Below are 24,891 nucleotides of genomic sequence, written 5' to 3' on the forward strand. Positions count from 1 at the left end.
CCACTTTCCAGGTAGAGAAACTAGGCCCAGCTTTTCAGTGATTACAATTAATTAAAGTGTAACCAAACCTAAAATAAGACTTGTCACTTTCTGGCTCAGTATTGTGGTCTCACACATATATGAATACGACCTTCCTTGTGTCTACTTCAACAGGCTTCCGATGGAAGCAGCTCCAGAGAAGATCTTTCATCCCAGCTCCTGAGAAGGAATGAACAGATACGGAAGTTAGAGGCCAGACTTTCTGGTATGTCTGAGAACTCATAAAAAGCAAACAACAGGAAACTTGCCTTGGTTGACTGTCTTCCTATAAAATAGCCATATAGGATGACTTTATAGTTATTTTCACATATCATTTTGATCTTTTTAGAAAGGAGCAAGTATACCCTCTTCTGTTAGTGTACTAAATAGTGTAAATTCAAAACTGAATTTGAAAGTTTATTAAAAAAATTTTTCTGCTCCTGAGGTTTCTAGCCATGGAAATAAAAGATAATATATGTACAATAGAGTTGACCATCTTCCACCATTAGCATAGCCTGCTTTCAGGTGGAAAGGGATAGGGTTAGTATTTAAAGGGAATGGCTGACAGATATTGGATTCATCAGCACCAGAGAGAGACTGGTGCTGTGTTGCCATTTCCTGCAGCTCATACCACCTGTGTAAGTGTTGTTGTAGGTCTTTGGGCCACTTTTCAGTGGTATTTCTGACTTCAGCACCTGCATAGAAGGTGTCACTCTCATTATGTCTTTTGTGTGCAGTTTACAATTTACACAGCTCCCATTATATCCTTTGCCTGAGGAGGGCATGGTCGTGATAGAATTGTGAGTTATTATTTTGGTTTCTGCCAGTGGATACACTTGGAAAGCTTCATCCTGTAAAGTGGTTCATGGCTTCTGTGTCTCTTTTTGTCCCTTGGCCTTTTAATGCCCATTTTATTGGAGTAAAACAGCAGACCCAAATTCACCAAGTGGTATGTGAAATATTTATATTTGTGTAGCTATCAGACCCAAATTCACCAAATTGTATGTGAAGTATTTGTATTTGTGTAGTTATCAAAGGTTCATAGCATAGCTCACAACTACCAGTTAATTATTTTGTCCTCACTAGAGCCTTATTAGGCTTAGCAAGGTTAAGTCCTCACAAGTAGTAAGTGGTAGAGCTGGGATCCAAACCCAGATTTATTTGATGCTAGAGTCTTAATTCCATCTGCTTTAAACTTAATTGCGGCTATCCTGTTACTCCTACCCATAAATAATATCAGTAACAGAGGTAAAGTAATTTTACATTTGTTTAATGTTGGAGAGAGAGTTATAACATATGTACCTTCCCCATATGGTAGGAAGAATAGTTGAGCTTGACTTACATTAGAGAAGGGACAGGGAAGAGGGCTGACGTTTATTGGGCCCACTATGTCCTGAGTATTGTCGTACAGTTTTAGTATGAGTAATAATAATAGTCACAGTAACAACAATAACAGCTACATTTTATTGAGCACTGTGTGCGAAGCACTTAAGGCATGTAAAATGTTTTATTATCTAATGCACCTTTTGTGGTAGATACAATTAATATCATCATTTAATATATGAAGAAACTAATACTACAGGACCAATAATTTGCTTAAGGTCCCCAGCTAAGGACTGACAGAGTTGGGATTTGAGCTACTGTCTATGTTTTCACTAAACCCTAACTATCTTCTTTGGCCACCTAGATAATTAATTCTGACATTCACATTTAATATGGCGTAGGTTACCAAGTTCCTGTGTAGAAAGGGAGCTCACTTTTTTAGAGAATTAAGTGCTATCACTATAAAGACAATGCTGCACCTAAGGTGTTTGTTATTGCCCTAACTACTGTTCCTGAGTTGTGTGGACTGTAAGCGAGCTGTTTAGTGAGTTCACTTTGATCTGTCCTACTGCTAAGGCTGGAAAAGGAAGTAGAAACAGATTTGAAATTAAGTCATGAGATAAATCTGTGTTTTTCATAGCAGGACATTTCTGATCACCAGGCTAAGCCTAATTCTTGTTTTCTATCAAGGCTAAACAAACTTGCCTTTTTGTACTCACCATTTATACACCATGGATAGTTTCTACTCTACTTGTTTTCCTGTGTTGTTCATTGTTAATGGGAGGCTGTCTGCCTAGCTTTCCTTAACAGGAATGGTTTTCAGGTTAAGAAAATCATCATCATTTCCATTCATTTTTTTGTTTAATTAACTTCCTTTCCTGATGTTTGTCCATTTCTGGTATGTGCGTCACCCTCCTCACCCAAGACTATGCTGAACAGGTCCGAAACTTGCAGAAGATAAAAGAGAAGCTTGAAATTGCATTAGAAAAACACCAGGATTGTACGTATTTTTTTCCTGCTTTTTTCAATCTTTTCAAGGTTTAGTTTTTTGAAATGAAACAATAGTGTATGGTTAAGTTTGTCCTTCTTGAAAGCACAAATCTTTATTTTATAAGTAGTATACTTCTTAATCAGGTTGATAAAACATTTGGCTGATATTTATAAGTATACAAGTTTTATTTATGTTGGCTTATAGGCATGACTCTTAGGAGTAGGTCATTATGTGTATCAGCTTGTCTCTAACCAGTTGACCCCTTTATTTAGGCTACCCTCGGGTTTTAATAAAATCTAGTACCTATCCCTTAGGTCTGGATTAGGAAATGGGTTCTCACCATAGCTTCATTACTGCTGTGTTGAGTAACTGGGAGAAATCCCTGTCATCACTCCCTGAACAATAAAGCATACATTCTGTGTAGTCTACCCTCAATCATATGTTCTTTGGGTACCATCCAAGAAAGATGTTAGTAGAAGTAGAAAGTTGTGTTTTTTGTTGATATGTACTAAAACTTTTAAGGAAAATAAAGAAAGGTTTTTTGTTTGTTTGTTTTGATTTTTGTTTTTGTTTTTAATTCTGATAAAGTGGTAGTAGCCATCACTTAGCATCAGCTTTGATGTTTTCTGGCAACCTACCTAACTCAGTGTTCTATCATTGTACCATTTAAAAAGTTACCTTTTGGCATCTTTCTAAATATATATACTTGTCTATTACAAAAAACAAAAACAATAAGGAAACAAAAAAACAAAAACTGTGATCTGTTACCAAGGCCAAAATATTCTTCTGGAAAGTTGAGGTGCATCCAGCTTTTCCTAGTATCACAATCCACTTATGTGACTTTGGCCTTTTTCATTAGGTGACAGTTGTAAAGTAATCACATGGGCTATTTGTCATGCTGTTTCTGAAGTGTTTTCATATCTCAAATAGAGCCTCTTTGTTAACAGCTTCCATGCGGAAATTTCAAGAGCAGAATGAGACATTCCAAGCCAACAGAGCTAAAATGGCAGAAGGACTGGCTTTGGCATTAGCCAGAAAGGACCAGGTATTTTATATGTGGCACTGCCCAGAACTGGTGGAAAGATTTCACTTAGTGACATGATTTCAAAAATCATGACATAACCTATAGAAAATATTTATAGCCTAGGAGAAGAGAAATGTTATAAGTTCGTTAAGGTTTTCTTTGGCCGTTTCTTGTAAAGTGAAGAAACTTTACAGTTCTAATCATGAAATGTGTCCAGAATGTGAGAGTATCATTCCTTGCATCTGTGTAGTTTCATCAAATTGAGAAGGGAAATAGTGTATCTGTAATCTGATGGCAGGCCCCAAAATAAGAGAAAAGGTCTCTCCCCTCTAAAAAGCTCTCTGAAAGTCTAACCCCCAAACATTGGCCTTTTATCCTGGAGAAGATGTTATTAACCTAGTCATAATCCATAGTATACAGAGTTTTTCCAACCTCTGTTCCCACGTTTCTTCAATCCCAACCAGCTGGACAGAGGGGAACTCCTATAATCTCAACAGAACCAACCACTGGAAGATGCTGAATGAATAACCACAAGGAAGGAAAATAATTCTGTTACTGGCTATTACAGTAATTATGAAGTATATTTTGTTCAAAATAATAGATGACATTTTAAATTTAAGATAAGCATCAATATATTGTAATGATAATTTTGATTTATTAAGACAGTTTATTATGTTTCACTTAAGAAATTGTATAATTTATTTCATCTGGAGGAGGTGGGTTGGTTGGTTGGTTTTAAAGTGTCTGTTCATCATCTAGGACGTTTACTAGCCAGAAAAAATACAATTTACCAATATTTAGTGGATAACTATGGTATGAATGTATATAAATGAAGAAATAATCTAAAATTAATGAATTCTGATTATAGGCAATCAGGATATTGCCTTTGTGCAAATGGGCTTTTTTCCCCACTATTTTATGGTTTGTGAATAAAGGGCATAATTCTTTTTCTTTTGACTTACACAGATGGCATAAAGCATGTTGGTAAAATCAAAATGAAAAGGAAAATAATTATCAGGGACTGCAAAAGATCCCCCCTACTCCCCCAGTTTCAGGAATTAATTTCTAAACATCATTTCCAGAATTACTCAACTCAGCTGGTCCCAGCTACCCACTCCCAAGAAATAACAGTACTCATGGCAAAACTCCCAGGAACAAGCCAAAAAGCTGCATCAGAACAGCAGATACAGCTTTTCTTGGGTGCCCTGCTTAGTAAAAATCTGCAGGCTTATATTCATGAATTCATTCTATTCTAGAATCTTAGATAAAGTTCATTTTCTTCTACTTTTATGACTCTTGCCTTTCTTAATATTAAACCAAGTTTATAGATTTTTTTTAATTGGCTTTTTTGTTTTGTTTGGTTAGTTGCTTTCTGGGAAGAGTTGGGTTGTTTTGTTTTCTGAAAATCTTGGTATTACAGATACTCTTCACTGGAAACCATACTTTTTTATTGTTTTGTTTTAGGAATGGTCAGAAAAGATGGATCAGCTTGAAAAGGTTAGTTCATCTTTATTTTTGTCTCATTTTTGTTGGTCTCGTCTCTGGGGTTTGGAAAACGTTTTATCTGGTAACCAATATACTGATTGCTCTACCATCTCTTGGAAGCAGGACAGTTTATGATTAGATACTGACTTGAAAACCTTAGATCCTCCCCTTTTTTGGTGAATGTGCAGGATGTCTTTTGTTTGCCCCTCTTGATATACTCTGCACTCCTCCTCTCTTCCCTTTCTGTGTGTACCTGAATGCCGATAGAGACTGTATCAGCAGGGCTCAAAATGCCCTCTGGCATCCGGTTGGGTTCAGCCAGTGGGGAACCCTGAAAGAACCATGTGTGAAAGAAGATGTGGTCAGGATGTTTCTTCCCCCACCTTTCTCCATGTGGGGTCTCTTCAGCTTAGTTGCATCCCATGGCCAAAAATCACAGCTTCAGTTGAACCTTTGGTTTGCCTTCTTGACATAGTTTTTATCTCTCTGGGTTTCCTATAACCTCTTCATCTTTTTGCCTCTTTATGGCCAACTGTTACCAGCACATTATCTTTTGGGCTATCTTACCCATCCCACAGCTTTGATAAGCCCCTTTATTAAACCATCCTCAAAATGCCTGATTTGAGATGGCCGTCTCTTTCCTGGTGTGGTTCTGATTGACACTGTGGTAATATTAGGAGCACTTAAAGATGAAGCAGTGGGGAAGGAAGGCATTTCTCAAGGCTCAGCATTGAACATATATGAGAACCTCTTGGCTAGATGTAGATGAGGAAAATTGATTATTCTAGTACCATTGCTTGCATAACACCGTGCAGGTACCTTAAGTAATATATTCCTGGCTCCCACATATGAACAAGATGAAATTTCAAGTCTACAATTGGAAAAACATTTTAGTTTTAAAATAATCATTAGTGTCAACTATTTTTTTTCCATAAAACACCAAGTTAACTTTACTTTCTGTTCTATAGAAATCTGATTATCAAGCTGAGAGAATACATTAACTTTTTCTGAGACAAGGGGTTGTTCTGTTGCCCAGGCTGGGAGTGGCACAATCACAGCTCAGTGCAGCCTCAACCTCCTGGGCTCAAATGATTTTCCCACCTAGACTTCCTGAGTAGCCAGGACTGCAGGCTTGAGCCACAATGCCCAGCTAATTTTTAAAAAAATTTTAATAGAGATGAAGTCTCACTGTGTTGCCCAGGCTGGTTTTGAGCTCCTAGACCAAAGTGATCCTCCTGCCTGGCCTCCCAAAGTGCTAGGATTACAGAGGTGAGCCACTGTGCCTGGCAACATTTTTATATAAGGAAAGAATTATAGAGAAGTCAAGTCCCAAGGAAACCTGTGCTTGAAAAAAAAAAAATCCTCAAACATATGCTATTAATGACAGTCTTCTTAAATATGGAGATATGGGTTGCATTAAGGTTTTCTTCCCATAAAAGAAACTCTTAAGATTATGGCAATTGAAATTCTCATTGAACTGTTTTTTTATCTTTTAAAATTTTGGTAAAGGGTATCCATATAGGACTGAACCAACTGAAAAACCTACTTAGGTTCACAAGGTTCACAAAGGGAATTTTCTCTTTGTTTTGTTTTTGTTCTTTTGAAGGAGAGGTTGAGGAAAATTTTTCTTTTTTTTTTTTTTTTGAGACGGAGCCTTGCTTTGTCACCTAGGCTGGAGTACAGTGGCGTGATCTTGGCTCACTGCAAGCTCTGCCTCCCGGGTTTACTCCATTCTCCTCCTCAGCCTCCCAAGTAGCTGGGACTACAGGCACCCGCCACCACACCCAGCTAATTTTTTTGTATTTTTAGTAGAGACAGGGTTTCACTGTGTTAGACAGGATGGTCTCGATCTCCTGACCTCATGATCTGTCTGCCTCGGCGTCCCAAAGTGTTGGGATTACAGGTGTGAGAGGTTGGGGAAATTTCCTAGAGTAGGAAATAGTAATGAGCCATCTATATAGGTCTTTGAAGCTACTTTTCATTGTTAAAGTTTTTTTTTTTTTTTTTCAGTCAAGAATTAGAAACTGTAACAGCAGGGTTAGTCCTTAAGAGAGTCCTTTTTTCTTTTTTTTCTTTTTCTTTTTTTTTTTGAGACAGGGTCTCACCACGATGCCCAGGCTGGAGTGGAGTGCAGTGGCACAGTCATAGCTCACTGCAGCCTCGACTTCCCAGGCTCAGGTGATTCTCCCACCTCAGCCTCCCGAGTAGCTGGGTTTACAAGCACATGCCACCATGCCCGGCTAATTTTTTTGTATTTTTTATAGAGATGGGGTTTCACCGTGTTCACCAGGCTGGTCTCCAACTCCTGCGCTCAACTGATAGACCCACCTTGGCCTCCCAAAGTCCTGGGATTAGAGGCAAGAGTCCACTGCTAGAAATGATCATTTAATAAATTGTAACCTGTTGACACCAATCATGTCTAATTTTTTTTCTTTTTTTTTACTTGTTAACTGAAATCAGTTCTACATTTAATCTACGTGCATTTAATTTTTTTCGGGCATTCAATCTTACTGGTTATTCATGTTTTTCAGCCAGTTCAGTGTGTCACTAAGAACAGACATGTAAAATAAGGCTGGGCACAGTGGCTTACGCCTGTAATCCCAGCACATTGGGAAGTGGAGGTGGGCGGATCACCTGAAGTCAGGAGTTCGAGACCAGCCTGGCAAACATGGCGAAACCTCATCTCTACTAAAAGCAAAAAAATTAGCCGGGCATGGTGGTGCACGCCTGTAGTCTCAGCTACTCAGGAAGCCGAGGCATGAGAATCACTTCAACTTGGGAGGCGGAGGCTGCAGTAAGCAAGATCGCACCACTGCAGACCAACCTGGGCAACAGAGTGAGACTCTGTGTCAAAAAACAAACAACGACGAAAGAATAGACATGTAAAATATATATCTGGACTTGCTAAACAGATGTAAGAACTTTAAAGTTCTACATAGGCCATGCACAATGGCTCATATCTATCAATACTTTGAGAGGCTGAGGCAGGAGAATGTCTTGAGGCCAGGAGTTCAAGATCAGCCTGGATAATAGAGCAAGATCCTGTCTCTACCAAAAAAAAAAAAAAGTTCTACATAATTTTGCTTTTATTCCCCTTTTTCACAATTATTTAAAACACATTTATTTTTAAATAAAGAATTAAATTCTCTAGTTAAAGGATTAATTCAATTAAAGAATTTGTAAATGATGCCATATTTCTGTAATGCTTCCCATTATCAATGCGTTATTGTCCACTGGCATGAGATTTCCTTAAGATTTTTCCTTTATTAAGAATTCTACTTTCAGGCCGGGTGTGGTGGCTTATGTCTGTAATCTTAGCACTTTGGGAGGCCAAGGCGGGAGGATTGCTTGAGCCCAGGAGTTCAAGGCCAGCCTGGGCAACTAGTGAGACTGTCTCTAAAGACAAAAATTTTAAAAAAGAAAAGATTTTCACTTTTGTAATACAGATGTCTAATGCTTTCATTGCCTGAGTTGATGTCTTCTTCTTTCAAATAGGAGAAAAGTATTCTGACAGCCCAGTTACAGGAAATGAAGAACCAGAGTATGAATCTTTTCCAAAGGAGAGATGAACTGGATGAATTAGAGGGGTTCCAGCAGCAGGAACTAAGTAAAATAAAGCACATGGTATGCATTTTTGTTTTAGTAGCTAAATACTGAATAGATGATTATTCACTCTGATTTTACTAGTCATCACTCTCTAATTGCTGATAAATATACACCAGTAATATTTGATATTAATCATATTTGATATTAATCATATTTGTATGTTTTTAAATTTATTAAAATAGAAAAGTTCTGTTTGAAATGTTCTTTTTCTGTTTTTTTTTTTTTTTTTTTTTTTTTTTTTTTTAACTACCAGGTATATAAATTCTCTTATAAGCCGACAAAAATGTTACAGAAGTTTGGCTATTGGTCCACATTTTTTTTTTTAAATAGATGGAGTCTCACGGTGTTGCCCAGGCTGGAGTATAATGGCTACTCACAGGTGCGATCATAGCACACTGCAGCCTCAAACTCGTGGGCTCAAGCTCTCCTCCCACTTTAGCCTCCCAAGTAACTGGGACTGTAAGCATGTACTATAGGTGTGTGCCACCATGCCTGACAAGTTTAGATTTTTTTTTCTTTTCTTTTTTTTTTTTTTTTGAGATAGAGTCTCACTCTGTCACCCAAACTGGAGTGCAGTGGCATGATCATGGCCCACTGCAGCCTCGACCTCCCGGACTCAAGGGATTCTTCCACCTAAGCCTCTTGAGTAGCTGGGACTACAGGCACACTACCATGCCTGGCTAATTTTTGTATTTTTTGTAGAGGTGGTGTTTCACCATGTTACCCAGGCTGGTCTCAAACTCCTGGACTCAAATAATATGCATGCCTCAACCTCCCAAAATGGTGGGATTACAGACGTGAGCCACCGTACCCAGCCCAGATTTGTTTTTAAGTGTATTTTTCTTTTTCACTTTTTTTTTTTTTTTTTTTTTGAGATGGAGCCTAGCTCTGTCATCCAGGCTGGAGTGCAGTGGTGTGATCTTGGCTAATTGCAACCTCCACCTCCCAGGTTCAAGTGATTCTCCCACCTCAGCCTCCCAAGTAGCTGGGATTACAGGCACCCGCCACCACGCCTGGCTAATTTTTGTATTTTTAGTAGAGACAGGGTTTTGCCATGTTAGCAAGGCTGGTCTCAAACTCCTGACCTCAAGTGATCCACCTGCCTCGGCCTCCCAAAGTGTTGGGATTACAGCCGTGAGCCACCATGCCCGATCTTAAGTGTATTTTTCTTAGCATAGCCCAATGAAACTTTGTATTTTTGTGTCAGCTTTTAAAAAAAGAAGAAAGTCTAGGGAAAATGGAACAAGAATTGGAGGCACGAACCAGAGAACTTAGTCGTACCCAGGAGGAGTTGATGAACTCCAGTCAGATGTCATCAGACTTAAGCCAGAAGCTAGAAGAATTGCAGAGACACTACTCAACGCTGGAAGAGCAGAGGTTCTTGCTTGGTCTGTGGGGCCCTTGGGAAGAGGTGTTAGTGTAGTTCTGGCTATAGCCTGCCCACCTTTCCCCATTGTTCATTATACCACTTTCTGATTCCAGTGCTGGCAAAGGCTTCTGGACACATCCTTACCTGCCTAGGACTCAGACCCCACCCCACCTCCAACCCATTTTCCCCTTCAGCTGCTGAAACTCAGGACACTTCCAGCCCTGCTGAGCAATTCAGTATGGTTTTAGTTTTTAAAGTATTAATAGACTAAGGAAAGGCAGGTCAGGATTTCTTTCTTAAACTAGGGTGGACTTTTTCTCTTTGGGCTCCTGCTTCAGAGAGAGCCGAGGCTTTTTCCATTGAAAACCTGCATGTGGCTAATGATGCTTGTAGCCCTGACATGGAAGGAACCATTTGTATTTTTCCTGCAGAAGACTGTATATTAGATGAGATATCCAAATTTGTTCATTGTCTGCTTTCTTTTGATGAAGAGATCATGTGATAGCTTCAAAAACAGGTGCAGAAAGTAAGATCACAGCCCTGGAACAAAAGGAACAAGAGCTCCAAGCACTCATTCAGCAGCTTTCCATTGATTTGCAAAAGGTAAGTAGAATATGAGGAGAAGACCTGGATTTCTAAGATTCATAAAAACGAATTCTTTCAGAAATTTCTGCCTGTGAGTGGCTACTGAACATACGTTTCTCATGCAGTCCACATGGCTCCATTTCCTGTTCTAGCCAGGCTGCACTCAGATGGAAATGGCCATACAGCTGAACAAGGGTTGCTTAGCAGAAATAGTCAGTATTTTCCTGACAAGAATTCTCAAAATACACCATTTGGTCAACTCAAATATGTCTCTTTTTTTTGGGGGGGGGGCGGACAGAATCTTGCTCTTGTTGCCCAGAGATTATAGGCGCCCGCCACTACCCCGGCTAATTTTTGTATTTTTAGTAGAGACAGGGTTTTACCATGTTGGCCAGGCTGGTCTGAAACTCCTGACCTCGTGATCCACCAACCTCGGCCTCCCAAAGTGCTGAGATTACAGGCGTGAGCCACCATGCCTGGCCTGACTCATATATGTCTTTAAGCAGATAATGGACCTTGAGCAAGAAAAATATAACAATAGTGGCTGACATGACCAGGGCTGTACCTTTGACATACTTGGCTCTAATCCAGTTTGTTTTATGGCACATAATCAAATGATGTCATTACAATTTGTTTTTTCATTTCATTGACATACATTTGTTTCTACATTAGGGCTGTGCTAAACTCTGAGAATATAAAGATGAATGATAATATTATTGAATATAAAGTAGTGTTTCTCAGGCCCAGCACAGTGACTCAAGCCTGTAGTCCTAGCACTTTGGTAGGCCAAGGCAGGAGGATCACACGAGGTCCTCCTCTTGACCCCATCTCTACCAAAAAAAAAAAATTAGCCAGGCGTGGTGGTGTGCATCTGTAGTTCCAGCTGTTTGGGAGGCTATGGTGAGAGAATCGCTTAAGTTCAGGAATTCAAGGCTGCAGTGGGCTATGACCATATCACAGCACTGCAGCCCAGGCAACAGAGCAAGACTATCTTTAAAAATAAAAATAAGGCTGGGCATGGTGGCATATGCCTGTAATTCCAGCTACTTGGGAGGCTGAGGCAGGAGATTCGGTTAAACCTGGGAGGTGGAGGTTGCGAGTGAGCCGAGATTGCACCACTGCGCTGCAGCCTGCTTGGGCGACAGAGAGAGACTCTGTCTCAAAAAAATAATAAAATAAATAAATAAATATAAATAAAATAAAGTAGTATTTCCCAATGAGATATTTCTTACTGGCATTTTGAGCAGAACAACTTGTATTTTATGATTGTCCATTGCACTGCAGGACATTTAGCATTCCTGGCCTCTGGGTTCTGAATGCCAATAGCATCCTTCAGTCATTGACGTCCAGCCCTTCCCCTCACATCACAGAACCATCCCCTGTTCGGCAGTGCCATCCACCCTACCCTCATCTTTTCAGAAATGCTGATCTCAAGTGAGACAGAGCCTTACAGCATAGTTAAAGTACAGTAAGATTTTGTCAATAGAGGTCTGTATACCCCTTCTAGCTAAGTATTATCATACTTACAGATACCTAAGTGGAAACTAAGAGAGGTTATTGACCTTGTTCACAGTTATAACAGTAAGTGACAGAGTTGGATTCTAACCCAAGTCTTACTCCAAAACTCATGCTTATTCTACTGCACTTTGCTGCCTCACAATAAGGAGCACCCAGTAAATATATACATGAATGAATGACTGTGATACAGCCTTTCTACCCTCAATGAACTAAAAATCTCAATACAGACATTGTTTTCCTTCAGAGGCTTACAGTTTCATTATAGAACTCAAACCTACTGTAATCACAAGAAAAGAAATGCTCAAACAAGAAGTCTCAAGTAAATGAACTAGATTTTTCTTTTTTCTTTTTTTTTGAGACACAGTCTTGCTCTTTCACCCAGGCTGGAGTGCAGTGATGTCAACGGCTCACTGCAGCCTCAGCCTCCCAGGCTGAAGTGGTCCTTCCACCTCAGCCTCCCAAGTAGCTGGGACTACAGACACACGCCGCTACAACAGGCTAATTTTTTTTATTATTATTATCTGTAGAGATGGGGTTTCACTATGTTGCCTAGGCTGGTCTCGAACTCCTGGGCTCAAGCAATCCACCCGCCTCAGCCTCCCAAAGTGCTGGGATTACAGAGGTGACCACCACACTCAGCCCTAGATTTTTCAAATACAAAAGATATGCCATAGGGGAAGTACATTCCAGCCCAGGAGTCAAGGAAATCTTCCTAGAGGAACTGGAATGTCAAGGATCAGGAGGACAGCAGGAGGCAAAAAAGGCAGAAGGTTAGAGTACATCTGGGATCATGGAAGAAGGGGGACAATACATACACAACTTTGGTTTTTGTATTGTTTTGTTTTTTTCTGAGACAGGGTCTCACTTTGTCACCCAGGCTGGAGTGCAATGGCGTGATCTTGGCTCACTGCAACCTCCACCTCCTGGGTTCAAGCAATCCTCCCACCTCAGCCTCCAGAATAACAGGGACTACAGGCACCAACTGGGCTAATTTTTATATTTTTAGTAGAGACAGGATTTCACCATGTTGGCCAGGCTGGTCTTGAACTCCTGGCATCAAGTGATCTGCCCACCTCGGCCCTCAAAGTGCTGGGATTACAGGCACCTGGCCACAACTTTGATAGTCAAGGGACCCTTTGATGTCAATTAGAACCATCTGTTGTTTTTATAATTGGAAAAATGGGGCTCAGGGAAGTCCAGACTGTGGTCACAGTATTTTCATTCATTCTAAAAATATTAGTTGAGCCTTACTATGTGCTGGGCTCTGTGCTGGATGTTCATAATATTATGGTGAGCAAAATAGACACAGTTCTTGCCTTTGTGGTGCTTATAGTCTAGAAGGGAAGTCAGACATTAATCAGTAATCACATATATAATTACTAACAGTGATGAGTGTTCTCAAAGAAAACTACGAGATGTTGTGAGATCCTATTAAAAGATATCAGATCAGGGCTGGGCTTGGTGGCTTACGCCTGTAATCCCAGCACTTTGGGAGGCCGAGGCAGGTGGATCACCTGAGGTCGGGAGTTCAAGACCAGCCTGACCAACATGGAGAAACCCTGTCTCTACTAAAAATACAAAATTAGCTGGGCATGGTGGCACACGCCTGTAATCCCAGCTACTTGGGAGGCTGAGGCAGGAAAATCGCTTGAACTCAGGAGGCGGAGGTTGCAGTGAGCCGAGATCGCACCATTGCACTCCAGCCTGGGCAATAAGAACAAAACTCCATCTCAAAAAAAAAAAAAAAAAAAAGATATCAGATCAGATCCAGTCTTGGAGCCGTAGAACACTTAAGGAAGTAACACTTGATACAGTGCTCAGGCTGGAGAGAAAGGGATGATGGGAGAGAATTTCAAGCAGGGAGCAGCATGAACAAAAACTCTGAGGCAAATAAAAGGATTAGCACATTCAAGGAACTAGAAGAAAGCCAGTGACATACAGAATAAGAGAGAATAACAGATTACTGTGGCCGTTAGGAGACTGAGAGGGTCTTCCACTTAGGAAGCTTTTGCAGTTGTTCGACTATAAGATGATGGAGGCTTTGACAAGTGTGGTGGTGAAGATAATAATGGGTAGACAAATGTAAGAACTATTGAAGAGATTGACAGACTTACTAATGTAATAGATATGGGAGGAGAGGAAGAGAAAAGTCTGTATTTTTATGGGTGATTTATGGGCTTCTTGCGTGGGCAACAGAAGGGCTGGTATTGTGTGAAGAGTGTAAATTTGGAATTTGTTTTTTCTTTATTGAGTACATATAAAAACATATTTATAAAATATGAGTATGATAGAAAGTATAATAAGGCAATGAGCCCTCTGAGCTATCCCTCAGGTTAAGAAAAAGAACAATGTGTTTATCTTTGAGGTTCCCTCTGTGCCCTTCACTATTCCATCCCATTCCTTTTTCCTTTGGAAGTAAGTACTATCCGGAGATTGCTTCATTGTCTACTTTGCTTTCTAATGTTGTCAGTTTTATCCCTAAACAATATCTTCTTTAGTTTCCCATGCTTATTAACGTTATATAAATGAAATCATTCTGTAGGTATTTTTCTAAACTTAACTTTTTTTGTGCTCAACATTGCGCTCCTGAAAAACATTCATATGATACCTGGAGCTATAATTTATTTTTTCTCAATTATATAGTAATATATTAGGGACATATCAAAATTTTAATTTTTGTCATTAGTGGCTTTTTTTTTTTTTTTTTTTTTTTTGCATCAGGGTCTCACTGTCACCCAGGCTAGAGTGCAATGGTGCAATCATGGCTCACTGCAGCCTCAAATTCCTGGGCATAAGTGATCCTCCCACTTTAGCCTCCCCTATATCTGGGACTACAGGCTTACACTACCACACCTGGCTAATTAAAAAAAATTTTTTTTAGAGATAAGATCTCACTATGTTGCCCAGGCTAGTTTTGAATTCCAGGGCACAAGCGATCCTCCTGCCTCAGCCTCCCAAAGTCCTGGGATTACAGGCATGAGCCACTTTGCCTGGCTTTTGAAGATTTTTAATTACTGAATAGATTTCCTTAATGGTAATTCTAAGTTTATATATTTCTTCCTAAGTTTCGTTAATTTATATTTTTCTACATAATTGTTCATTTGCTATAAGTTTAATGTTTTGGCATTGTATTTCTTATATTCTTTTTTTAGTTGCTCCCCTATCTTCATTCGTAGTAGTATTTATGCATTTTCTATTGTTTTCTAGTTATTCTTACCAGATGTCTGTCAGTTTGGGAACAAAATTTTACTTTAATTCTTTTCATTTTGTTTTTATTTAACCCACAGTGTTCAGAATTACACATCTTTTACTCTACTAGATAGCAGTTCCTCAACTGTAGCCATTATCTTTTGACTTCCCAATTTATGTTCTTCCTAACCTTATTGTACTTAACATAATATTTTCATGGAATTCACCTTACTTTTTTTTTTTTTTTTTACTTAAATAAGTATATTCATTAATTCATTCATTCATTTATTTAGAGACGCAGTCTTACTCTGTTGCCCAGGCTGGAATGCAGTGGTGTGATCTTGGCTCACCGCAGCCTCCACCTCCCAGGTTCAAGTGATTCTCCTGCCTCAGCCTCCCAAGTAGCTGGGACTATAGGCACGTGCCACCATGCCCAGCTAATTTTTGTATTTTTAGAAGAGACAGGGTTTCACCATATTGGTCAGGCTGGTCTTGAACTCCTGACCTCTTGATCTGCCTGCCACAGCCTCCCAAAGTGCTGGGATTACACACGTGAGCCACCACACCCTGCCATTTATTTTATTTTATCTATTTATTTATTTATTTTTGAGACAGAGTTTTGCTCTTGATGCCCAGGCTGGAGTGCAATGGCGCGATCTCGGCTCACCGCAACCTCAACCTTTTTTGTTTTCAATTTTTTTACTTTTGTAGGGAAAAGATCTCCCTGTGTTACCTGGGCTGGTTTTGATCTCTTGGCTTTAAGCAAGCCTCCTGCCTCGGCCTCTCATAGTGCTGGGATTAGAAACATAAGCCACTGGTCTCGGCGCAATAAATACATTTATAATGAAGGAAAAAAAGGCATGTTGGCAGAACCGAAAGGATAGACAAGTGGTTAGCACTTAGGAAGTGGAAACGGTGCTAGATGAGGCTGGGAAGGTATGCAGGGCCAGTTGTATAGAGTAAATAGTGAACATGAAATTCCATAAATAATCATTAGTGAATATTTAACAAGAACAGCTGAGCATTTACCCTGAGCTCAGTGTTCAGGTGCTTTACAGATAGGGACTCATCGAGTCCTCACAACTACCCCTTGGTTAGACAGTGTTTTCCTATTTTACAGGTGATAGTAATGAGCATCTGACATCAAAGGCTAAATGATTTGTCAAGACCGTACAGCTGGAGTCAGTGACAGAGCCAGGATTCAGACTCATGTCTGTCTGAATCAAGTGACCACCACCCAGAATTGATGCAGTCCATATTCTGGGACTGTAACTGTGAGGCCCAGACTCGGGAGGGAGTAGGTGAAGAGGGTGATCATTAGGAAAGGGGCAGGTTTGATATCAGGGAGTATGGCTTGGTAGCTGTTTCCGTAGTCCACATGAGGTGTAGAGAGCCTGAAGTAAACCAGCCAGCCTGGAGAAGGAGGTTGCATATCAATATGTTGCACAAGAGGCATAAGTGGAACTTGGCCACTGATTCTTTTTCTGTCCCTAACTTTGCCTAACACAGTGACCTGTGTAAGATGTGTTGTTTTGGTTTTAACTGGAAAGGGTCATCTATACCTCTTGAATTCAGATTGATGTATAAGGGAACAAATGTAGACTTTGGATCCAGAAGACCTGGATTTAAATCCTTAATCTATCGCTAATAGGTATGTGCCTTTGGGCTAGTCCCTAAGCTTCAGTTTCCTTGTAAATGGATGTGGTAAAGAGCGTTTGTAAGGACTAGACATAATAGGAAGTGCTTGCAGCATTCCCTTGACCCTATATGTCTGTCTTTACGCTATTACCACACTGTCTTGATCATTGTCACTTTAGAGTTGAAATCAGGTAATGTTCTCCAACTCTTACATCAACAGTTACTCTTTTTCTTTCCTTTTTTTTTTTTCTTTGAGATGGAATGTTGCTCCTCGCTCAGGCTGGAGTGCAGTGACGCGATCTCTGCTCACTGCAAGCTCCGCCTCCCAGGTTCACGCCATTCTCCCACCTCAGCCTCCTGAGTAGCTGGGACTACAGGCGCCCGCCACCACGCCCAGCTAATTTTGTTTTTGTATTTTTAGTAGAGATGGGGTTTCACCGTGTTAGCCAGGATAGTCTCGATCTCCTGACCTCGTGATCCGCCCACCTTAGCCTCCCAAAGTGCTGGGATTACAGGCGTGAGCCACTGCGCCCTGCCTACAGTTATTCTTTTTCAATATTGCTGCTGCAATCTTGTCATAGCCGCTGCTGCTATATTACAGTTATAACTATTGCTAGTATTAACATTATTAATAAGAGACCCATAAAGATGGGTCAACATGGCCAAAACTGGCTTTTTTTTTCCTATCACACTCGCTGTCTTTCCTGTGTTATCCACCTTGCATAATGTTACCATTTGCCCAGGTGTCTGAGCCACAGACCTGAGAGTTGAGTTCAGCTGTTCTTTCCTCCTCACCCAGCTTCTAGCCTAGCAGGACTTGTCTGTTACCTCTTTGTATGTGCTGCCCTTTATGCAGAATGATTGTTCCTCTTCCACCCTCTTTCACCTGGACTTGCCCATTCAGGAGGCCTGATCTGATTCTCCCAGTTAATCCCTCTTGCATCTGATATCTCATAGCACCGTGTGTGTCCCTCTGTTGAAGCACAATTGTACTGTTTTGTAATTAGTTGTGTGTCTGTCTCCACTACCAGCCTCCATGCTGGAATTATGTTGATTGTATCCTCAGAAAACAACAGATAGAGTTGAGGCTTGATGAAAGTTTATTGAATTGTAGGGTCATAAATCTAGTCTTCAGACTTCCCCTCCACTATCTCTGTTGTCCACCTGTGAGAATTCAGAATGGCAAATACTTCTTCCCAAAACCATACACCCTGGTTGCTGCCTCTTATCCTGAGGAGAGATTGGCCAGGTTACAACTGAACATGAAAGTTTATGGCTTGAGATGGAGCAACGGAAGTGTAAGATAAGGGAATTTGAGGGAACAGAGTATATGTGAAGAGGTACAAGTCTTCACAGTGAGATTTTGTTGCCATACAACCTTTTCTGGGGAAGAATGGGCATCCTCAGTGGGGATGTAAGAACTCATGTATTCAAAGCTTCCTGGATCCTCTGCTTTGACATTGAGCAGTGATATGGTTAGGCTCTGTGTCCCCACCCAAATCTCATCTCAAATTGTAGTGCCCACATGTCAAGGGAGGGACCTGGTGGGAGGTGATTGGATCATGGAGGCAGATTTCTCCTTTGCTGTTCTTGTGATAGTGAGTGAGTTCTCATGAGAGCTGATGGTTTTACAGTATGGCACATCCCCCCTCGCTCGCTTGCTCTATCCTGCCACGGTGTAAGACGTACCTTGCTTCGCCTTCTCCTTCTGCCATGCTTGTAAGTTTCCTGAGGCCTCCCAGCCATGTGGAACTGTGAGTCAATTAAATCTCTTTCCTTTATAAATTACCCAGTCTCAGGTATTCTTTATAGCAGTGTGAGAATGGACTAATACAAGCAGCAGTTGAAGATTAGTAGCAGTAAAAGGAACCAAGTTAGTCCCAACCTGTCGCTACCACCACTACCATCATAGCTAAAGAGATAGACTGGCCGGGCACGGTGGCTCACGCCTGTAATCCTAGCACTTTGGGAGGCCGAGGCTGGCGGATCACGAGGTCAGGAGATCGAGACCATCCTGGCTAACACGGTGAAACCCCGTCTCTACTAAAAATACAAAAAATTAGCTTCGTATGGTGGTGGGCACCTGTAGTCCCAGCTACTCGGGAGACTGAGGCAGGAGAATGGCATAAACCGGGGAGGTGGAGGTTGCAGTGAGCCGAGATCGCGCCACTGTACTCCAGCCTAGGTGACAGAGCGACACTCTGTCTCAAAAACCAAAAAAAAAAAATAGATTGAAATAAAACGGGCAGCTGTTGATCTAGAGCCAAGGTGTGAGAGGCATGGCAGCTCTGCTGTGGTCCCTGTGCTGTGAGCCAGGTGAATCTCATCATTTCAGAAGTTCTCTCTTTAGCCTTAAAGCCACTACATCAGCACTGTTACTGCTTTATCCAGCCCCTCAGCTTTCAGGAGCATTGTTCCATAGGTCATTGCAGGCTGGGTGCTTCTTGGTGGGATTAGTTCTGCTGCCTCTACCAGGTAGGTAATGCCTTTGTTCCAGACTGTCAGTTGTTTAATTGGGAAGAGTTTGCTTCTTGCTGCACTAGGTCTGAGCTGGATCCCTGAGTTTTGCCAGGTTCTAATCTCGCATTTTCTGTATTCCATTTTCGGGGAAGATCTCTTGGCTGTTTGTTCTTCTAGGATACAGTTGAGGACAGAATTGCAGGAAAATGTGATGGCCCAAGAGAAAGCAGGAAGGAAGGAAGAGAGGGCTTCTAGTATAAAGTGATCTCTGCTTTCACCTGCAGGTCACTGCTGAAACTCAAGAGAAAGAAGACATTATCACACATTTGCAAGAGAAGGTTGCATCCTTGGAGAAGAGACTAGAACAGAACTTATCAGGAGAAGAACACGTGCAAGAACTCCTGAAAGAGGTAACTTCTGTTCTCTTTGGGCTGGCTGGTGTTAGAAAGGCAGGGTTGATTCTGGTGACTTCACAAATCCTAGAGTTTCAGAGCTGTAGGGCCAGCAAACAGCATGGTAACAAAAGAAGTGTCTCCAACTTTAGCTTGTCCTGCTTACATCAGAAAGAGCCTTATGTCACCTGTGGGTGACATGCTTTTCTCAGGGAAAGGGAGAGCTGTATTCAGAGATATATACAAACGGATAGCATCTCATCACCAATAAACCACACCTAGTGATTTCCGCCACTTGGGCTGCCTTGTCTTTCTGCACTGCCCTCTTCCCCACCATTTTGTACTCTGCAGTGGCCAAGGAAAATAGCTACATCTGCCCCTTGGCAAAAGCAAGAATTACCTTGGGCAGCATTCTCTCCTTCCCGAGGGAGGCTGTTGTGCAGACTGGCCTCTTCCCCAGTGGTGCAAGTGAACTTTCTCATCAGGCTGAGCTCATTGTCTGCACACATTCTGCTCTTTCCTCTCTTGCTGTTCCAGTGATTGGCCACACCGTGACAAAGTTGACAAAGCTGAGGTCATGGGGCTCCTCCTAGATTAGACCCTCCCTTTCTTTCTTTAGTCAGTTTCAACTAAATACCTCCATCTCCACTGCCACTGGTTGTACTTCAGGGTTTCCAGCAAATCTAGCCTAGCCTATGTGAGAAGTCTCCAGATTGGCCTACCCAGCATCAGTCTTTCTTCCTTCACTCTCTGACACAGTCTTCCATGCTCACTGCCAAACCGATCCTCCTACTCAGCACTGGTGACTATATCACTCTCTTAAACATCTTCTACAATTCCCTTCAACAGTCTACAGTAAGTGTAATGTGGGTTCTAGGGAGTAAATTGATTTCTAGAATCAGACTGTCCATGCTTGTATTTTGCCTCTTCTACTTAGCAGCTGTGACTTGGAGCAGCAGTTCCCAACCCTTTTGGCACCAGGGACTGGTTTCGTGGAAGACAGTTTTTCCACAGATGGGGTCGGGTGGGGGCAGGTGAGGGGGTGGTTTCAGAATAAAACTGTTCCACCTCAGATCATCATCGTCCCTAGATTCTCATAAGGAGTGTGCAACCTGGATCCCTCACTTGCACAGTTCACAATAGGGTTCATGCTCCTATGAAAATCTAACACCACCACTGATCTGACTGGAGGCAGATCTTAGGCGGTAGTGCTTACTCATCACTCACCTCCTGCTGTGCTGCCTGGTTCCTAACAGGCCACAAGGTCTGTGGCCCAAGGGTTGGGGACCCCTGACTTAGAGCAAGTAATTTAATCTCTTTGTGTTTGCGTCCTCCCCAATAAAATTGGTTTTATTATACTATTAAACTCAGAATTGTTGTTAGGGTTAAATAAGTTACAATATGTGAAGTGCTTAGAATGATAACCGGAACATAGTAGGGTCTCAATATATGTCAGCTGTTAATATGATCAATATTATTATTGTGCCATCATCATTATTATAAAGTTTAATGTGCATAGAAATTACTTGGGAAGTTTGTTTAAAGTATATATCTCTAGGCCAGGCGTGGTGGCTCACACCTGTAATCCCAGCACTTCGGGTAGCCGAGGCGGGCAGATCACCTGAGGTCAGGAGTTCAAGACCAGCCTGGCCAACATGGCAAAACCCCGCCTCTATTAAAAATACAAAAATTAGGCCAGGCGCGGTGGCTCATGCCTATAATCCCAGCACTTTGGGAGGCCAAGGCGGGCAGATCACGAGGTCAAGAGATTGAGACCATCCTGGCCAACATGGTGAAAGCCCGTCTCTACTAAAAATACAAAAATTAGCTGGGCGTGGTGGCACATGCCTGTAGTCCCAAGCTACTCGGGAGGCTGAGGCAAGAGAATTGCTTGAACCTGGGAGGTTGCAGTGAGCTGAGATCATGCCGCTGCACTCCTGCCTGGCAACAGAGCGAGACTCCGTCTCAAAAAAAAAAAAAAATTAGCTGGGCATGGTGGCGGGTGCCTGTAATTCCAGCTACTCAGGAGGCTGAAGCAAGAGAATCACTTGAACCCAAGAGGCGGAGGTTGCAGTGAGCCAAGATCGCACCACTACTTTCCAGCCTGAGCGACAAGAGCAAAATTCCATCTCAAAAATAATAAATAAGTAAATAAAGTATATATCTCTGGCCCTACCCTCAGAAATTCTGATTTCCTTAGGCTTGGAGCAAGGCCTCAAATCTATACAACTAGCTGAGATTAACAACTATCTCAGTAACAGCTATCTCAGCTGAGTCTACATTTTCTTTTCTTTTTCTTTTTCTTTTTTTTTTTTTTTTGAGACGGAGTCTCACTCTGTTGCCCAGGCTAGAGTGCAGTGGCGTGATCTTGGCTCACTGCAACCTCCGCTTCCCGGGTTCAAGCAATTTTCCTGCCTCAGCCCCCCAAGTAGCTGGGACTACAGGTGCACGCCACCACACCCGGCTAATTTTTTTGTATTTTTAGTAGAGACGGGGCTTCACCATGTTGGTCAGGCTGGTCTCGAACTCTTGACCTCGTGATCTGCCCACCTCGGCTTCCCAAAGTGCTGGGATTACAGGCGTGAGCCACCGCTCCCAGCCCCATTTTTTTTTTTTTAAGACAGCGTCTCACTCTGTCACCCAGGCTGGAGTTCAGTGGTGCAATCTCTGCTCACTGCAACCTCCACTTCCTGGGTTCAAGTAATTCTCCTGCCTCAACCTCCCAAGTAGCTGGGATTACAGGTACCCACCACCACATCCAGCTAATTTTTAAAATATTTTAGTAGAGATGGGATTTCACCACGTTAGCCAGGCTGGTCTCGAACTCCTGAACTAAAGAGATCTGTCCGCCTCAGCCTCCCAAAGTGCTGGGATTACAGGTGTGAGCCACCGCGTCCGGCCTAGAATTTCTGCTTTGACAAATGTTGCTTACAGAATCAAGTTCTAATTCCTTTTTGCAACATTCAAAAGCTTCTCATGAGCTGGCCCTTTTGCCTATCTTTCTAGTCTTGTTTTTTGACCTAAACCCATCATCATTTTGGCTTCTGAGGAGTTGTAGTTCCCTCAACGTAGCAGGCTGTTCACATCGCCGTTGGTCATCCCCTGCCTGGGAGGCTCCCTGAACCCTAACCACCTTGTGAGTTCTAAAGCTGCCTACCTGCCCTGTGGCAGGGAGTATCTCCCACCCTGTGCTTCTTCCTCTTTGTGGACACTTACTGAACTCTATTGTGTAATTTTTTTTATTAGTCTTTTGTTGCAGCCTCAAGGTCAAGGGACTATTTCAAATTTATCTGTGTGTACTTTATGATATGTGAATTATATCTCAATTAGCTGAATTTTTAAAAATGTATTTGTGTCTCTTGTGCCTAGCACAAATCACAGTATGTTGTAGATAATCTGTAAATATTTATTCAATTGAGGAGTGACAGTCTTCTTTTACTCTTCTTCCAACTTACAGAAAACACTTGCTGAGCAGAATTTGGAGGATACCAGACAACAGCTCTTGGCAGCCAGAAGCAGCCAGGCTAGGGCCATTAACACCCTGGAGACTCGGGTACTGACCTTACTCCTGGTGTTTCCTAAGTTTGGGTGGTAACCTGGCTGAATGGCAACATGGTGTGACTGAGAATATTCTTGGTCAGAGTTTTTTCACTGGAAGGGATTATTTTTGGATCTTACCTATACAGGGTTGAGTTAGTCATTTTCTTCATCCTTGTCACATTACTATGATTGAGTTACATGTTTATACCCTTTTATCCCCATTGGCCTCCCTCCCATAGGATACCATTCCATTGTGGTTCATATGGATGCTCTTTTTGTTGGGTTGCCTTAAAATATGTAGCACTGGGTTTTTAATTTCTGTAAATGATGCAGCTATGGGTATGTTTTATCTATTACTTTTAGCTGCCTCAACTTCTGTCTGTACCCACTTCATTGTACTTTGTAGTCATCTATGTGGTAGACATCCAGATTGCTTCCTTCTTCCTGCCACCTCAGATCATGCATAAAACCTAAAGAGACTAAGTACTATAGGAGAAGATTTTTCCCAGCAAGCCTGCACCTGGCTCTCCTCCTCCAGCATGCCTGAGGGTTCCTATATATGCCTTTCTGACTTTTCCAGCATTGGCATTTCCAAGCCTTTACAATTTTTGCCAGTTTACTGAATGTGGAGTGGTATTTCATTGCTTTAATTTGCATTGCTTTGGTTATTAATGAGTTTGGCCTTGTCTTCATGTGCCTGTTAATTCCTGGGGGTCTCTGCTTTTGGAATTGCCCATTCATATCCTTTCCTTATTTTCTTTGGGGGTTTCAGTCTTTTCTTACTTGGTTTGTAGGATTTCATTGTATATTCTTGTTCCTAATGCTTTATCAGTTTCAGTCCTGAGTCATTCTGTTAACTTTGTCCATGTATCCTTTGTTGAATAGACATTCTTAAGTTCAGTGTTATCAGATTCATCACTTTTTTGCTGTGGAGTTTGAAGTTCCATTTAGAAAATCTATTCCTGCTCCTAAGTCACAGAGATCTACTGTTTTTTCCCTATTAACTTTATAATTTTTCCTTCACATAATAGATCTCTAATTCACATACAAACTGTCTTTCTGTATGGTCTTAGGTAGGGATCTAAATATGGAGAAATTCTGCATATTTCTCAAAATCATTTACTAGACAGTCTGTCCTTTCTGAATTGATTTCTGTTGCTAACTTTATCACATACTGTTTCCATCTGCACATGGGTTTGTCTCTGCATTCTCTGTCCATTGGTCTGATTGTCTGCTCTTGTGTAAACACTACAATGTTTTTATTACTATAGCGATATCTGTACTATATCTCAACACCCAATAAGACAAATTCTCTTTTTTTTTAAAGGTTGACTTTAACTATTTACAGGCCTTTAAAGTTTTTAAGTTTTTGAGTTTCTAAAAAATTCAACTTGAATTTTTATTGGGATTGCATTAAATGTATAGGCTAATTGGGAAGAATTGTCCATTTTATAATATTAATTATTCCTTCTAAGAATGTAAATAGATTCCATTTATTCAGATTATTTTCTGTGTTTTATTAAAATTTTACATTTTTCTCAATAGATGTCTTATTTTCTTGCCTAAGTTGTTAATTCCTAGAAACTTTAGAGTTTATGTTGATACTGTGATGGTATCTTTTGTTTCTTTTGAGACAGAGTTTTGCTCTTGTCGCCCAGGCTGGAGTGCAATGGCACAATCTCGGCTCACTGCAACCTCCACCTCCCGGGTTCAAGCGATTCTCCTGCTTCAGCCTCCCGAGTAGCTGGGATTA

At 41.3% G+C, this 24,891-nt stretch overlaps 1 protein-coding gene across 13 annotated transcripts in view; it reads left to right on the top strand.

The window, feature by feature from the left end:
* The window catches only part of GOLGA1 (golgin A1), a 64,468-nt gene that overhangs the window by 9,858 nt on the left and 29,719 nt on the right, over positions 1 to 24,891 (top strand). For 7 of the 13 annotated variants that reach the window (XM_063635991.1, XM_055271106.2, XM_063635990.1 and 4 more), the window contains 9 exons: positions 154 to 244; positions 2,267 to 2,341; positions 3,280 to 3,377; positions 4,821 to 4,853; positions 8,337 to 8,465; positions 9,655 to 9,824; positions 10,308 to 10,419; positions 19,491 to 19,616; positions 23,056 to 23,151. In XM_063635991.1, the coding sequence (XP_063492061.1) occupies positions 154 to 244; positions 2,267 to 2,341; positions 3,280 to 3,377; positions 4,821 to 4,853; positions 8,337 to 8,465; positions 9,655 to 9,824; positions 10,308 to 10,419; positions 19,491 to 19,616; positions 23,056 to 23,151 (930 nt within the window). The remainder of the gene's footprint in view (positions 1 to 153; positions 245 to 2,266; positions 2,342 to 3,279; positions 3,378 to 4,820; positions 4,854 to 8,336; positions 8,466 to 9,654; positions 9,825 to 10,307; positions 10,420 to 19,490; positions 19,617 to 23,055; positions 23,152 to 24,891) is intronic. The other 6 variants (XM_063635996.1, XM_063635997.1, XM_063635998.1 and 3 more) reach the window with 1 other exon arrangement.

Source organism: Symphalangus syndactylus, chromosome 3 (assembly GCF_028878055.3).
Source record: "Symphalangus syndactylus isolate Jambi chromosome 3, NHGRI_mSymSyn1-v2.1_pri, whole genome shotgun sequence".
Lineage (NCBI taxonomy): Eukaryota > Metazoa > Chordata > Mammalia > Primates > Hylobatidae > Symphalangus > Symphalangus syndactylus.